This window comes from Rousettus aegyptiacus, unplaced genomic scaffold (genome assembly GCF_014176215.1).
Source record: "Rousettus aegyptiacus isolate mRouAeg1 unplaced genomic scaffold, mRouAeg1.p scaffold_m13_p_2, whole genome shotgun sequence".
NCBI classification, from domain to species: domain Eukaryota; kingdom Metazoa; phylum Chordata; class Mammalia; order Chiroptera; family Pteropodidae; genus Rousettus; species Rousettus aegyptiacus.
The window spans coordinates 6,463,537-6,477,933 of NW_023416295.1; the positions used below are offsets into that span (position 1 = coordinate 6,463,537).

The 14,397-nt window shown below is 48.9% G+C and overlaps 1 protein-coding gene across 9 annotated transcripts in view; it reads left to right on the plus strand.

Moving 5' to 3' along the window:
• The window catches only part of SP110 (SP110 nuclear body protein), a 40,649-nt gene extending 27,098 nt beyond the window's left edge, over window positions 1-13,551 (plus strand). For 5 of the 9 annotated variants that reach the window (XM_036236151.1, XM_036236155.1, XM_036236159.1 and 2 more), the window contains 9 exons: window positions 2-70; window positions 3,422-3,520; window positions 3,872-4,014; window positions 4,779-4,823; window positions 7,728-7,843; window positions 8,510-8,618; window positions 8,855-8,926; window positions 9,467-9,607; window positions 10,693-13,551. In XM_036236151.1, the coding sequence (XP_036092044.1) occupies window positions 2-70; window positions 3,422-3,520; window positions 3,872-4,014; window positions 4,779-4,823; window positions 7,728-7,843; window positions 8,510-8,618; window positions 8,855-8,926; window positions 9,467-9,607; window positions 10,693-10,806 (908 nt within the window). In that variant the 3' untranslated portion in view covers window positions 10,807-13,551. Of the gene's footprint in view, window position 1; window positions 71-3,421; window positions 3,521-3,871; window positions 4,015-4,778; window positions 4,824-7,727; window positions 7,844-8,509; window positions 8,619-8,854; window positions 8,927-9,466; window positions 10,565-10,692 lie in introns of those variants that run through there. The other 4 variants (XM_036236153.1, XM_036236157.1, XM_036236154.1 and 1 more) reach the window with 3 other exon arrangements.
• The last annotated feature ends 846 nt before the right edge of the window (window positions 13,552-14,397 follow it).

Genomic DNA, 14,397 nt, shown 5'->3' on the forward strand with positions numbered 1-14,397 from the left:
GAAAAAAAAAGGAATATAGATGTCTGTTCAAGTTCAACGAGAAGGTGTCAGAAAAATACCCCCCCAAAGAGTAAGTGAGCAGGAAGCCGAGACTAGCCCTTGGGGCTCCCCAAGGCCCAGCCTGCTGTGCTGCTGCTGAAAGCTCCATCCCCCGTCCCCTCCCCTCCTCCACTTCCGCTCCCGCTGTCCTTGTCCTCCTCCTCCCGGGGCTGGCTATGCTTGTGTCTTCTGCACTCTAACAAGGTGCCACATGGGACACACGACAGCAGTTAGGAGTGCTGCCCGCCCACTCCGCACGCCTCCGTACCAGGAAGTGGTCTTCCGCACAGAACGATATGGAGACCTGAGAAGGATCAGGAGAGAGCGACCGAACCCATAAGTCACGTTCTAATGCGAACACCTGCTTCCTTCATTCTAGGAATTGGTGAAAGCTCTTATCTGAGCCGAACCTAGCAGTGTTCCTGTTTCTGGGTGGGACGAACTTTCTCCTCTTGTGTTGTTAGTCAAGGGCACAGGTCTGGTCTCTTCAGGTCAGGCCCTGGGCTTGGCCCTCTGAACTCTCATGCCTCTTGGGGTCACTGTCCCCCCCACCCCCGTGTCTTCCTCTCCCTGCATTCACTTGTAACTTACTACCTCAGCATGTCCTCTGGTCACTCTCTCCTCCTTCTTCAGACATCAGCCACATGGGCCTTTTTTCCCCTTTAACTTATTATTAAAATATCAAAGGTGTTACTACTCAAGGTGCCGTCAGCAAGCCTGTTTGCTGCAGGTCTGCAAAAGTACGGGGCTTGGAAATTCACTGTGACCCTGAACACACTTCTCAGAGTGAGACCTCCTCAGTGGAGACAGCGGGGCGTTGATCTCTGTCCTGGTCAACCCCTCATCACGGGCCACGTGTTGAGTCGCACTGGAGCATCCTGCTCACAGGCAAATGCACATTCCATAAGTGATGCAGCGAGAGGAACCGACACAAAGGGAAAGCCACGCGTACCCTGCGCCCAGGTCAAGACACGGCCCATAACGCACGCCCGTAATCCGGTCCTTACCCAAACCCCGAGGGTCGCCCCCGGCCTGATCTCTCACAGTGTGGGTCACTCTGACACCCAACGCTTCACCCTCCTTCCTGCTCAGGGCCTCCTCAGTGTGCCCCCCACTCACACGCGCTCACTCCCTCCCTAAAGCCACCCCCTCATCCTCATCCCTCCCTTCGCTACGCATCCTCAGGCCTCACCTTGAACACAGCATTCTCTGCCCCACAGGCGAGTCTAAGTCTCCCCGACCTGCCTTCCGGGAGCCCTGTACTGTTGTTCTCTGTGGTGTCTGTGAACATCCCGTTCACTGTGTGAAAGTCAGAAATGGGTCAGTTTTGCTCGGTGCCCCGTCTCCTCCGTGCCTCACATACTCTGTGCTTAAATAACTGTCAAGTCGCCTTATTCATCCTTCTTCATCAAGGATGAACACCAAGATTGGGCCTTCGTTTACCCATAATGCACTTGTGCGGACTAGAAAAAGCGCCCCTTCTTCATGCTGGCCCAGTCAACACGGGGACGGCATCCAACTGCAGCCTAAGGCGACCCAAGAGAGAAGGTGCTATCTTTTTAATAAATGTAAACAAATGCGAAGGAAGGAAGGAGGGAAGGAAGGAAGGAGGGAGAAAGGGAGAGAAAGGGAGAGAAAGGGAGAGAAAGGGAGAGAAAGGGAGAGAAAGGAAGAAAGAAAAGAAAGTGCCCCTTCTTCAGTACTTTCCCGACTGATCCTCAAAACCAGGGCCTTTGCTGCCCTCTGCTGGAAGATGGTTGTAGGACGTGTACAAACGGATTCCGTCTCTGATGCAAATTGAGGCCCCTCAAAGGTGCAGTGTTTGCTCAGGGCACAGCGTACACAGTCGTGGGTAGAGGCTCTGATAGCAGTTTATGTGTGTACGTCACTTTACAATCGGCAAAGCACTTGGCTCTACACTTTACCGTTTAACCCTCAAATAAGTGTTACTCAGCTCATTTTACAGAGTCAACTAGAACATGAAAGACTCTCATGAGCTAAAAAGGACCTCGGTTAAAATTTCAAGTCCTTTATTCTTTACACTAAGAAAGAGAGAGAGAGAGAGAGAGAGAGAGAGAGAGAGAGAGAGAGAGAGAGAGAGAGCAGGAAAGAGAGAAGAACAAATGAAAGACGATCATTCATTAAGGAAGGCCGGATGCAGTACCGGAATTCATGCATAGAAAGAAAGAAGAAAGAAAGAAGAAAGAAAGAAAGAAAGAAAGAAAGAAAGCAAGCAAGCAAGCAAGCAAGCAAGCAAGCAACCTCTGGTCTTTTTAGGAAACTCTAGTGAAGGCAAAAGCGTCCAGGCAATCGCCGACGGGGCCCATCAGCATCAGCCACTACTGCCCTAGCTGCGGCTTAGCTCAGTGTCTCCGTGCCGTGACCGATGATGACCTGTTACGGTGTCTCGTTGAGGTCGTTCTGACGCTTTGGGTCGAGCACTAGATTTGGGGACAGCGTGTCTGGAGATTCCAGGGCCCGCTCCACATCACGGAGTCTGGGGACCACCACGGGTCCTCTCTCCAGATCCAAGCCTGAGCCCGCCATCTATAGAGCGGGGGTCTCCAGCGCCCGCTCTTTCCCACGGGCTGTTGCGCACATAAGCAACGCCATGTGCGAGCTGACGCACTCTTCCTTGAGTATCGCCGTCCCTCGGGTCACGTCTCCGCCGCCCCCTCTGCAGACCACAGGGCTCCCTGATCTTTCTCCACAGATAATTTTCACCTTGTGCCCTTCTTCAGTGTTCTGTAAGAATTCCGGGGGTTAGAATCCCCTATCGCTAATTGGGATTTTTTTCCCCATTCTGTCCTTCCTTACCTCTGCTAGGCTTTTCATTTCCTCCTCTGTGCTTTCCATTCCCATGAACTCTGTTCGTTAATGGCTCACTTGGCACAGAAGGCTTCTTGCTGGCCACCACTTACTGGTGGGGATCCCATCACCTGTCCCAGGGCCCCAGGTAGGCCTTCCTCAGGGCTCCACCCTAGGAGGCCCGCTTGCTGAAGTGGGTGGGTAAGGCTGAGCCGAACATAAGATTTTGAGGAATAGATCAGAAAGTTGTCTTCCTCTCTTAGTGACAGGGTGGCTTCCTCCCTAAGTGACAGGTTCCATCACCACCGTGGGATAAGCGGGATGCTCATGGGATACAAGAATGCTAGGGGAAGGCCAATGAGCTTGTGAATTCAAACACATTCACTGAAGAAGCCCAGTGCGTTTTGCCAAAATAGTTCATGTGAGGTAGTGTTTGATGGTGGTGGCCTTGTTTGTTAGAGGCCACTCCGTACACTATCTAATCTCCCACTCAAAATAATTCAGGGAAAGGAGAATTCACGAGGGAAATAGAATGAAGACTGAGTAACGCTAAAATGTTTTCTCCTACTTTCAGAAGAAAACGAAGATGAAACCGTGGATTTTCACTCTCCCAAACTTCCGGTGACCTGTGGTGAGGCAAAAGGGATCTTATACAAGGAGAAAATGGGAAAAGGTGAGTTCCTTGATACCCTGCTCTTTGGAAGCCCCCGATGAAGGCATCACTAGAAGGGAGGAAAGTACCCACGTGTGTAATTAATTGTTGGGCAGATGGGCGCGGCAAGTTAGGCTGCGGAAAAGGAAGTGCTTGTTGAGAAGGAATATTCAAACGAGTGAGATGCCTGGTGGCCAGGCCCCTCCCTTCCCCACGCAGAAGTCCTCCAGAGACCCCTGCCGCTGCTCCCACCTCCCAGGGGGACCGCTCGAGACCTGGAAAGGTGCAACATCACGATCGGGAGGTTGGACGCTTAGGGCGAAGTCAGAGGATGCAAGGGGGTCCTGGAACGGGTCCGCGTCTGTCTTCCAGGAACCTTAGTGAAGTGCATCGAAAGCGAAGAGGGAGTTTGGTGGACTCCAAGAGAATTCGAAATCGAAGGGAAAAAGGCGCACTCGAAGAACTGGAAGCAGAGCGTGCGTTGTGGAGGGAAAACCCTGGCACAGCTGATCGAGGTATGGCAGCGACAAGGGGCGGGCAGGTGGCTGGTCTGACTTCTTGAGGAATAAGTGGAAGGTTGCTCACTGAGGTGTGAAGAAATTCCCGTTAGGATTCCGCAGCATGACTGAGGAAGAGCTGAACGTTCATAGGGGGAGAAAAAAAAAAGATGCGGGTGATAAAGTTAAAAACACAGGTTGGTGCTGATGGTGAAGAGTTTCAAGTGCAAGCAAAGGGTCTTGCGCTCAGGAGAGACTTAAGAAGCTTCGGCTGGTGGGCTGGGGTCGGGTGAACCAGAAAGAAAGTAGGTGAAGACGTTGACCCCTGTGATGTCCTCCCTGTCCCCCCTCAGATCCCATTCCATGTGGACCCCTCGGTGACGTGTTTCCAGGCCACCCTGTCACTGGCCAGTGCTGCTCTGCATGTCCCCGTGAGCAACAGAGTATTAGTGATCTCAGAACCTAACACACAGCCCTTTCGCTGGGATGAAATCATAAGGATTTTACCTAGAGAAAGAAATGAAAAATAAAAGGAGTGGATGGGAAAGGGACCAAGAAGGAAGCCCTGACAGGTCTTGGGTTTGAATAACAGGGGAAAAAATGATTTTATCGAGTTCAGGAGAATCGTTGGAGGAGGAAGCTCATTTTTCTTTTAGATACGCTGGGTTTGAGATCCAGTACGATGTCCAGGAACAAATATTCGCCAGGAAGTAGGAACTTTGATATATACAAATGAACAGCCTCCAGAATAATCTAATTCTTTGACCTCTTCTCTCTTTCAGGAAGGACTTTTGTTCTGTCCTCCAAGAAAAAGTCTCAAGAAAGAGGTAAATAGCAGGTGAATTTCTACCACATTCTCAGTCGCCATGTTGTGGACGTTTCACGTCCAAAGATTCACCTTCGGGTCCTCGAGTTTCCCAGGCCCGAGTCACCAGCCCATTTAGACACTGCATCGTCATGACAACTGCTTTAGCACACCGGTACAAGTGCATGCTGCCATTATTTTCATAGTCAATTTGACATAGGGAAGCACATACTTCTTTAAAATAAAGATCAGGACAAAAGTGGATGAGTTATATATGTTTTAAACAAAGATCTGGATATCTGGATGATGACAAACCAAAGGTGTCAGCCATTGGGCGCCGTAGTTTGAAAAGCAAATATGGACTCTGAAATAGACAGGAACAGGAAGGGCAAGATGATCGTTCTTGATTGAACACCAAGTCATCCTCGACTCCACACGCTCAGCATTGGAGTGCCAGAGTAGAGCGATGTGTTTGAACTGAGCTTTGTCTCTGCGGAGCCTCCCTTCCTCCCGGTGACAATGGCAGGCACCAACTGCTTTTCCTTGGCCTTCTTTACTTGCTTAGATATGTCCTCCAGACGCGAATCTGGCTCATGAGCTTCCCACGAGACGTGAACCTCCTGCCTAGACAACAGTGCCTCTCCCATCTTGCCTTGGGTGCTGGCCTGACCCCTGGCTGGGTCCATTCAAAGTTTGTAGGGCAATGGTCCCCCAGTGCCATTTCTTGTGTAAACCATCATTTCCTTGCTGGTTTGAAACCTTGGTAAGTACAGGGGTGCTCCTTGTAATAGCAAAAAGACGAGGAAGCATAAAAATGTCAATCAGTATTACAAAATAACCCGAGACACCTATACTACAGAATGGTATTTTTTATTATTATTAATGCATGGATTCATAATTATACGTTCATCCTGTAGAAAACCATGCAGGGTTTTGAGGTCTGGAAGCTTAAACCGGTAGTAAGCTTGTTGTTTATATAAATATGTAGGTCTATGACTAAAAAAGTATCTGAAAGAACTGGCTATTCTGGGATGGTTTTACAGGGGACATTTGCCTCCCATATTATACATTTATGTACATGTGGAATTTTTATCATAATCATCTATTACTATTGTAACTGGAAAATAAAGCAATAAAGATATTTCAAATCCAGATCATTAATTAATGGCCCCAATACCATAGCTTCTTCTAACTCGTAATTCCACGTGTCAGTACATGACAGCCAGGGGCACGTTGGAGCCGACCTTTCCGCCCCCGCTGTCAGGAGCCACACTGGGAGGAGAGGGACGTTCAGTGCTGACTTCATATGGGCCGATGCTGGCTTTTCCCTCGGCCACGGCATACGGTGCGCCGCCATTGCTCTGTGGTACACCCAGTCTCCACTGGCTCATAGCGCAGTACCTGTGAAGCATGGAGACCCCCGATGCTGACACTGGCCCGCCCTGTGGGGTGCAGCGCCCATGACCCCAGGCAGGACGGGGGCAGGGTGCCAGGCTCAGGCCTCAGAGAGCCGGAGGCTGAGGAGGGCGCTTCGGGGCAGGGCGAGGATTCTCTTGCTGAGACAAGGCCTGTCTGGTTCGACCTCTTCACTGGGACTGAGGGAGGGAGCAGGTGAGCTTTCTTTTCTACTTGGCCAAACCTGGCAGGAGCAGGAGCGGAAGAGGCTGGGGTGAAGGTGTCCGTGGTCAGTGTGAAAACCAGAGCTGGACTCTCAGAGAATGTGACCGTGGAGCTGCATGTCCCTTTTCTCTCGTTTCTCGGTCATGGCACGTGTGTTAGGAATGGTTTCACTCCAGAGCATGCGGGCAGCAGAAGCTGGGGTTGCGCTCAGGGCTCCGGATCTGCCCAGGGTCTCTGCTGGGAGCAGTGAGCAGGCTGGGCTACCTGGGGAGCTGGCATCTGCACCCTGGTACCCAGGGCAGGCCAGGGCTCATAGATGTCAACCTCAAGGACAAAGAAGGGCAGACTGGCAAGTTCAGGCTGGGAAGTCCAGAAAGATCCGCTGTCGTTCAGGATGGGGGACTTCTTCATGAAGTCCTGGGGCCCAGTAAGTGGAGGGAGCTGCCGGAAAGCCTCCCCAGTTATGACGGAGGCGACCACTCCCAAATCGAAGGGAGTTTTTGCTCCTGCCGAGCGGCCAGTGTTGAGAATGGAGAAAGCCTTTCCCAGGCCCGCGGGCTCATGTCTGGACGGCGCGGGTGGGGGCGGCCTTTCTCTCCTGAGGACAGATTCCCCGACCTCTGACCTCTGAGCCTTTGCTGCAGCCGCTGTCCGTCTATTTCCTGCCTTTTCGCCCTCCACCACCGTCTCTCTGGGGACGAAGGTCCAGAGCTTAGATGGCAAGATGTAAGGGGCGTGCCACTGGGGTCTGAGTGAGAAGAAAGCGCTCTCTCTCGTGTGCGTGGGGCGGGGCGCAGAACCGGGGGCTCCCGCTCCTGCTTCTCCTCACGTGGGCTCCAGCCGCCTGGGCTCAAGTTCATGTACCAACGCCCCCCCACCCTCCGGAATCCTGTTAGAATGCAGATTCCGTTCAGTCCGCCTGCATTTCTAAGTATGCTGATGTTGCTGGTCCTCTGACTTAAAAGACCTGCCAGTCCCTTCTGGCTCCGGCAGCCTGTGACCGTTCTGGCCACCTGCCCTCGCAGGCTTGAAAGGCCAGGCTGACCCTCCTCCGTCAGCGTCCCGCGTGCGCGCTGCGGTCTGGGGGTTGAAAGCGTCCCCCTGGGGCAGACGGCGGGCTGCGCGCCCCGCGGTGTCCGCGCAGGTGGGTTGATCCCAGCAGCACCCGCGGACAGGAAATGGCAGCTGTCTGTGCTCTCTGCTTATGCAGAAGAGGCAGGAAACGAGGCCTGGTGCCAACGGGCCGATGCAGGCCGAGGTCCCCAGGGGCTGATCCCAGCAGCACCTGCATTATCTCTTCTTCCAGCAGAAAAACTCGAGCCACTGTGAGGTGTGCTGCAGACAGGGCCCACTGCTCTGCTGCGACACTTGTCCAAGGGCCTTTCATAAAGACTGCCACATCCCGTCTGCAGAGGCTAAGAGGTCAGTGAGACGCAGCCCCCCTGCCTCGTGCACACACCCGCCAGGCTCCCGGTCACTTCGCTCCGGACGGGACAGCAGGACCTGCGAGAGTGGTGGGCGCAGGGGACTCAGAACAGCCTGTGTCGCCCCTGGTCTCAGTGACAGCCCTGTGTCCGTGGGCCTGCGGCTGGGCCACCTGGCCCCATGCTGCCACCGCCCCAGGAAGTGTCCTTGCCTAGGTTTGCAGCAGACCCCTGTCCCAGAGGGATGGAGACGGGAAATGGCAGCTGTCTGTGTTCTCCGCTTATGCAGAAAAGGCAGGAAATGAGGCCTGGTACCAATGGGCTGGTGCAGGCCGAGGTCCCCTGGGGTTGAGCTCCAGTTTTAGACAATCAGGCCTGGTGGGCAAAGCTCCTCATGCTCCCAGCAGCTCAGACAGGGACAGGAAAGGCTGCCACTCACCCTGACGCGGCCCTCTGCCCACTATGTCCCGTCCACCCCTGACCTGCAATGGGAGGGGGCGGTCAGCTCAGACCCCACGTGGGGGTCTTGGAGACTCTGGGAAGTGTCCCCTTCATGCCCTGGCTGTGCCCATCAGCCATTCTTGAAAGGAGGACAGTGGCAGCTGTAGGAACGATGGCTGTTTCCAGGGGTCTGGCCCTGGCTCACTTCTGCCCAACCTCTCAGGAGCCTGTGGAGTTGCACCTTCTGCAGGATGAAGGCGTCTTCAAGGACTCAGCTGCGCCCCAGGAAGTCTGAGGTGCTGGCAAGACGGATGAGCCCCGAGGAGCAGCTGGTGAGTCGGGTGGGAACCCCAAGCCTTGTCCTTCCACTTGCACGTGAGAAGTCGGTCACAGAGCCTTTGACGTCTCACTTCAGAGGCTGCCGATTCAGTGCCCAGAGAGGGAGCCCGGACCCCTACCTCGAGGCCCTTGGGCTAACGTGGTCGGAGGGGCTGTGTGTCCACGGCTGCGGCTGGCTGCACTGTCAACAAGCCACACTCCAATTTAAACCTGCCGTGATGTTTTACAGAAATGTGAATTCCTCCTCTTGAAGGCCTACTGCCATCCACAAAGCTCCTTTTTCACGGAGATCCCACCTAATGTAAGTCGCACCTCATGATTCTCACCCTCCCAGGCATCTCATGTAAAACTCATCCTACAAACTTAACGTATGAGTCCCGCGTGGTTACTGTCGCTGAGAGCAGAAACTGCGCTGTGGACTCCACCCCACTGTGCTGGCCTCACCTCCCGTGGGTCCTGGCCTCACCTTCTCTTAGGCGGGAACATCTTTCTTAAGGATAGCTTAGCGCTTAAGAGCTGAGACTCAGGAGCCAAACCGTGGGTTCGAGTCCCAGCTCTACCACTTTTTAGCTGTGACGTCTTGGGTGGGTTCCTTACCTCTCTCTCTCTCGGTTTCCTCACCTGTGAAATGAGGATAATTAGGATAGCATCTATCTTATAAGGTGGTTGTGGAGATTCCCCGTTACTACAGCAGTGGTACTTAGAACCAAGCCTGGCACGCAGGTGTCGGATGGTAGTCGTATTATTACCCTGGAAATAAAGGCTTGTGTTGTGTTTAAGTGGGATCCGTCTAGTCACGACGGCCGTGCTAACATCCCCCCTCTGGTGGTTTTGCACCTAGATGAACGACTATGGCGAGCCCTTTAAGGAAGCCATGTGGCTGGACCTGATGAAGGAAAGGCTGGCCGAGAAAGAGTACACGGTGGAGTGGTTCGTACGGGACATGCGCCTCATCTTTCTCAACCACAAAAATTTTTTCAAGGTAAAGGGCATGCCCCACGTCCTTCTCACGTCCTCTCTACTGTCCTCTCATTTTGGGGACAGCAGGACTTTGCAAGAGTTGTGCCCACCCCCTTCCCGAAGAGGGCTCAGGAAGAGGAGGGTTGGAGAAGAAAACCCTCCACGTTCCAGGGCTGGATGTCTCAGCGAGTGGCAAGCAAGACAGGGAAGGAGGCCGGAAGCGGTGCCTGGAACAAAACCCGCCCTCAGTCCCAGACAGGCCGGCTGCACCTGCTGAGGACAGTCGGTTTTGTCTGGCTTCCTCATTGGAACTGAGAGAAAGGGCAGTTGATGCTTCTGTTGTTCTTCATGCCTCAGAAATACAGATATAACTGAATTAATTTTTAAAAATGAAATGAATTAAACTTCCAGGATGCTCATGCTTGGACTTCGCTACACCTAAATTTCCCAGCAGACTCAAACATCACCCAGAACTGCCTGCAGGTGGTGTTGGCTTCATCCTCTCTTGGCAGAGAGAGACAACTCTTTTGCAGTCCAAGACATTCTTAACTTTAGACTCTTGAGTGTATCCTGGTTTTGACTCTCCCTCATACAGATGTTTCTTAGGTGGTCTCTAAGGAAGGTTTCCATCTCCGCCCAGCTCCATCCCTCCCTCCCTGCCACAAGTCCCCATGTTCACGAGCCACAAATTGTGTCCATGTGTAGAGCTGGGGTGCAGGGCAGAGCTGACCCAGGGAGCCCCTCAATGCCTGGCCCAGTCTTAGTCTTGGCAAACAGGAGGGTCATCCTCCCTTCGAAGAGTGGGCTTTCAAGAGATCATTTTCTTTTATCTACTTCACACCAAGCTCAGGCTTTGCAGGAACCCAAACGAGCTCTTCGGTGCAGACCACCTGCCAGATCCGAGCTAACAACCAGGCTTAGAACCTCATTCATTCCGATGTAGCAGGAGCATCTCCCCACCCACTCTGCCCGAAGGCCGAGGAAGCACAGCCTTCAACTGGGGGGGGGGGGGGTCAGACTCCTAAGAAATACAAGGGATTTAATGGTCCTAATCCTAATCTTTTTTTTTTTTTTAGACATTTGTGTGTTTCCTTTTTTCTCTTTCAGGCTTCCAACCTCAGTCAGATAGGACTGGATTTAGAAGAAAATTTTGAAAAGGATCTCAACAAGTTGCTCATTTTTCATGAAGCCAATGAGAACCGTTTCCAGTCTCTTCCTTGACACCATGCTGGAAGGATTGAGGCACCTCAACTTCAGGACACAGACGACGTAAGGCCAGTCCTTAGATGGTCAGTGAGTCTGGGAGGTGACTGGCTGTCCTCTGGACTCAAGGCCCATCTAGGCCCCTCATGACATCGTTATATCCTCCACCTTCTGCGATTGTTTCTCTTTACACCTAGAAAGTTATACCTCACACCAAAAAAAAAAAAAAATTGAATGCTTCTTTACTATCATAAATTCCCATTACAGTTCACATTTCTCTCCATTTCTCATAAATCTGTTTACAGTCGATTTGTCTGAATCAGGATCCAGACAAATCCCACACACTGCGCTTGGCTAATCTGTCTCTTAAGGCTTTTTTAATCTATAAATTTGCCCCCTTTTGTTCTTGCCATTATTTACTGGAGAACCTGGGGACCCTGTCCTACAAAACTTTTCACATTCTGGACTTGTCTGCATGTTTCGCTCCTCCCCGGCTTGTTTTGTGCGTGCATGCGTGCGTGCGTGCGTGCGTGTGTGTTGCTTGTTTGTTTTTTTTTGTTTGTTTGTTTTGTTGGTTTGTTTTTGGATTCAGGCATGTCGGTATGGTTTTTTGGCAAGCGGACATCATAGGCGGGGCTCTGTATTCCTTTATGATGTTCAGGTCTCCCAGCAGGTTCGAGTGTTATCAGCCCGACCCATTTACTACATATCATCCTTTCTCTTCATAATTTTAGCAGCCGCTGATGCTCATTATCTAAATCCATTATTTCATTAGGAATTGTGAAATGATCATTCTATTATCCTTCTATATTTATTAGTAAGAATTTTTCTGCAAAGAGCTTCCCCTCAACAATATTTGGTTAGCTCAAAATACACTTTGTACAGGCAAGGCAGGGTACATGCTGGATTCTTTATTTAAAGTGCTCAAAATAACGAATTGGTTCCCTCATAGCTTCTAAAAGTGACCAGGGAAGTTTCATTTTTTTTTTCTTTAAAGTACCCTGAACACACAGATTTAAATATAGTTAATGTGTTCCAAAACATTGCAGCTGATATTTTTATTGCCACTCAAATTACCCATCTTCAATGAGTGAGAGTCTCTTCGAGTTGGCTCCTGAGTTGTTTTGAAGTGACCGGAGCTCTTTTTGACAGTGTCTTTGCTCTGTCACAAATGACCCCAGAGTTCCGTGGCTTAAAAGCACAACCATTTTATTGCTCCCTCTTCCATAGTTCAGGAATCCAGGCAGTGCTCAGTGACGATGCCTTATTTTTGCTATGGTTTTGACTAAGCCCGCCCATATTTGCGTCATGTCACGTTTGCCACATACTGTTGGTCCACTCAGGTCACAGGGCTAGATTCAAAAGAAGGAGAAATAGACCGACTGACCTCTTCTCCAAGAGATGAGTGGTAAAGTCACAGTCAGAAAAGAATGTTGCTTGTGAAGAAATGTCACCACATCTGCAGACACATTCTACCACAGTTCACCCTCTGACGACAGCTATTTGCATAACCCACATGCAAAGGATATTTCCCCGGAAGTTTTGCTCATAGAAGCATTGGAACAAGGTCCAGGACCTCGTCATCTGTCAAATTCAGATCCCATAAGGTTCGTTGGATGCAGCTCCCGAGTTGCACTTCCTCTTAAACCAAAGACCCATGAACTGGAAACAATTATGTCTCCTCCCAAGTCTCAAAATTCATTAATAAGACAGGCACAGAATATCCACTTCCATTCAAACACAGAGTAATGAAAAGCACTCACTGATCCATAGCAATTCTGAAATCCAATCAGGCACATGTTGCCAGCTCCCCCAACCCAGGACTGAGAACGTTTCCTTGATAAGGGTGATAGAAATATGGTTTATAAATATAATAGATCTCTAATTCCCATCAGACAACACAGGTTTCTTCCTCATCTTCCTCCAGTCGATATTTGTGTCTCTCCCACAACGTATTTACTCACTTGCTCAACTCCAAACTACAACAGCAGTTTCAAAATTTTTACACTCATACCACTATGAAAAATTAAGTTGAATTCTAAATCTGTGTGGAATTTATTTTTGTTTCTGTTACATATCTAATATACCATTTCAGAGAGTACGTTTTAGGATTTTGCATTTGTATTTATAAACGAGAGTGGTCTGTGAGTTTTTGTATATTGCCATAGTTAGGTATAGGGTTATCCTAGCTTGGTAATATAACGTGTAAAACATTCTCCCATTTTATATGTTTTTGGAATAGTTTATAGTTTTTTAAATTAACCGATTCATAAAAATATAGAGCCTATGGGGTTTTTTAGGGAAGTAACATTGACTATGTTCTCTGCTTTTTCATGCTGATTAGATTTCAGATATTCTATTGCTTTTTAAATCAGTTCCACTCATATTTTTCTAAGAAGTCATCCATTGCATTTGTTTTTTATAGTTGCCTTATTTCTGTCTTGTTTTAGTCTTTCTCATTTGAATATTTCCATGTTACTTTTGTCTATGTTTCTTTGTTTTTACCCTTTATTCTGGAGGCATTTTAACAGTTTTTAATTCTTCTAATACTTACTTGCTAGTTTTTCAAGTGCATTTTTCCCCAAGTGCGTTTTCAACTTATCTTTTAAATATCAGAGCCAAAAGTAAAATATCTTTAATGTGACACATATTTGAACCAAGATGTTTGTCATTTTTATACTCCTCGTCTCCCTAATTCTTGTCTGTCCACCGTTTTATAATATGGATATTCACGATCATTAAAATTTTTATAATTTACCTTAATTATTTTAATTTGGCTTTTAATTATATTAGTGTTATTATTTTATATGTTTACATTACATTAAGTATTTGTTAGGTTAAATATCATACAACATAATTGAAAAACAAAAATTAAAAATTTGCGTTACGTGATAATCCATGATTATGAGAATAATAATAGCGTATTCCTCCTTCGACTGTTTGAGTTTCCCCATTTGTCTTTTCTTGCCATAATTTCTCCATACTTCTTTTTTCACTCCATCATTCAATCAGCTTTACTATGCCCTTAAGTAATTTTAAAAGAAGAGTACACGGCGGTATGCTTTTTGAGTCTTTGCATATCTCAGAATGTCCTTTATTATTTTCATAAATTAACTACACATTGTGCTGCAATATATATCTCATCACAACTTCTCACCTTCGAAATTGATTTAGACTTTGTTCCACTGTCTTTGGGCATTTCGTGCTATAACCCTGAAGTCTGAGTTCAGCCAGATTTCCTGTTTCTTGGTCAGTGTGTGGACACACACGAGATTTCTCCCTTTATCTCTGTAGTTATTTATTTTCTTGCTTTTGACAGGATAGGATTCAACGTAATATTTTTATCGTTGACCGTGCCTGGTGTATTAGGCCTCTCAATATACATCCCTGGATCTCTTTTTGGCTCCATTAAATCTTTCTGATCCATTTGTTCTGGGCTCACTTTCAAGAATATCTATTATCCACATGCTGACTATCTGTGCTCTGTCCTCTCTATTTGTCATTAAAAAAAAAAAAAAAAAAAAAAAAAAGAATTTCCAGAAAACACTTTTCCTATTAGGCCATTAGTAAGGGAGACTTAAATAGATTAACTTAAAGTGGTCACAATTC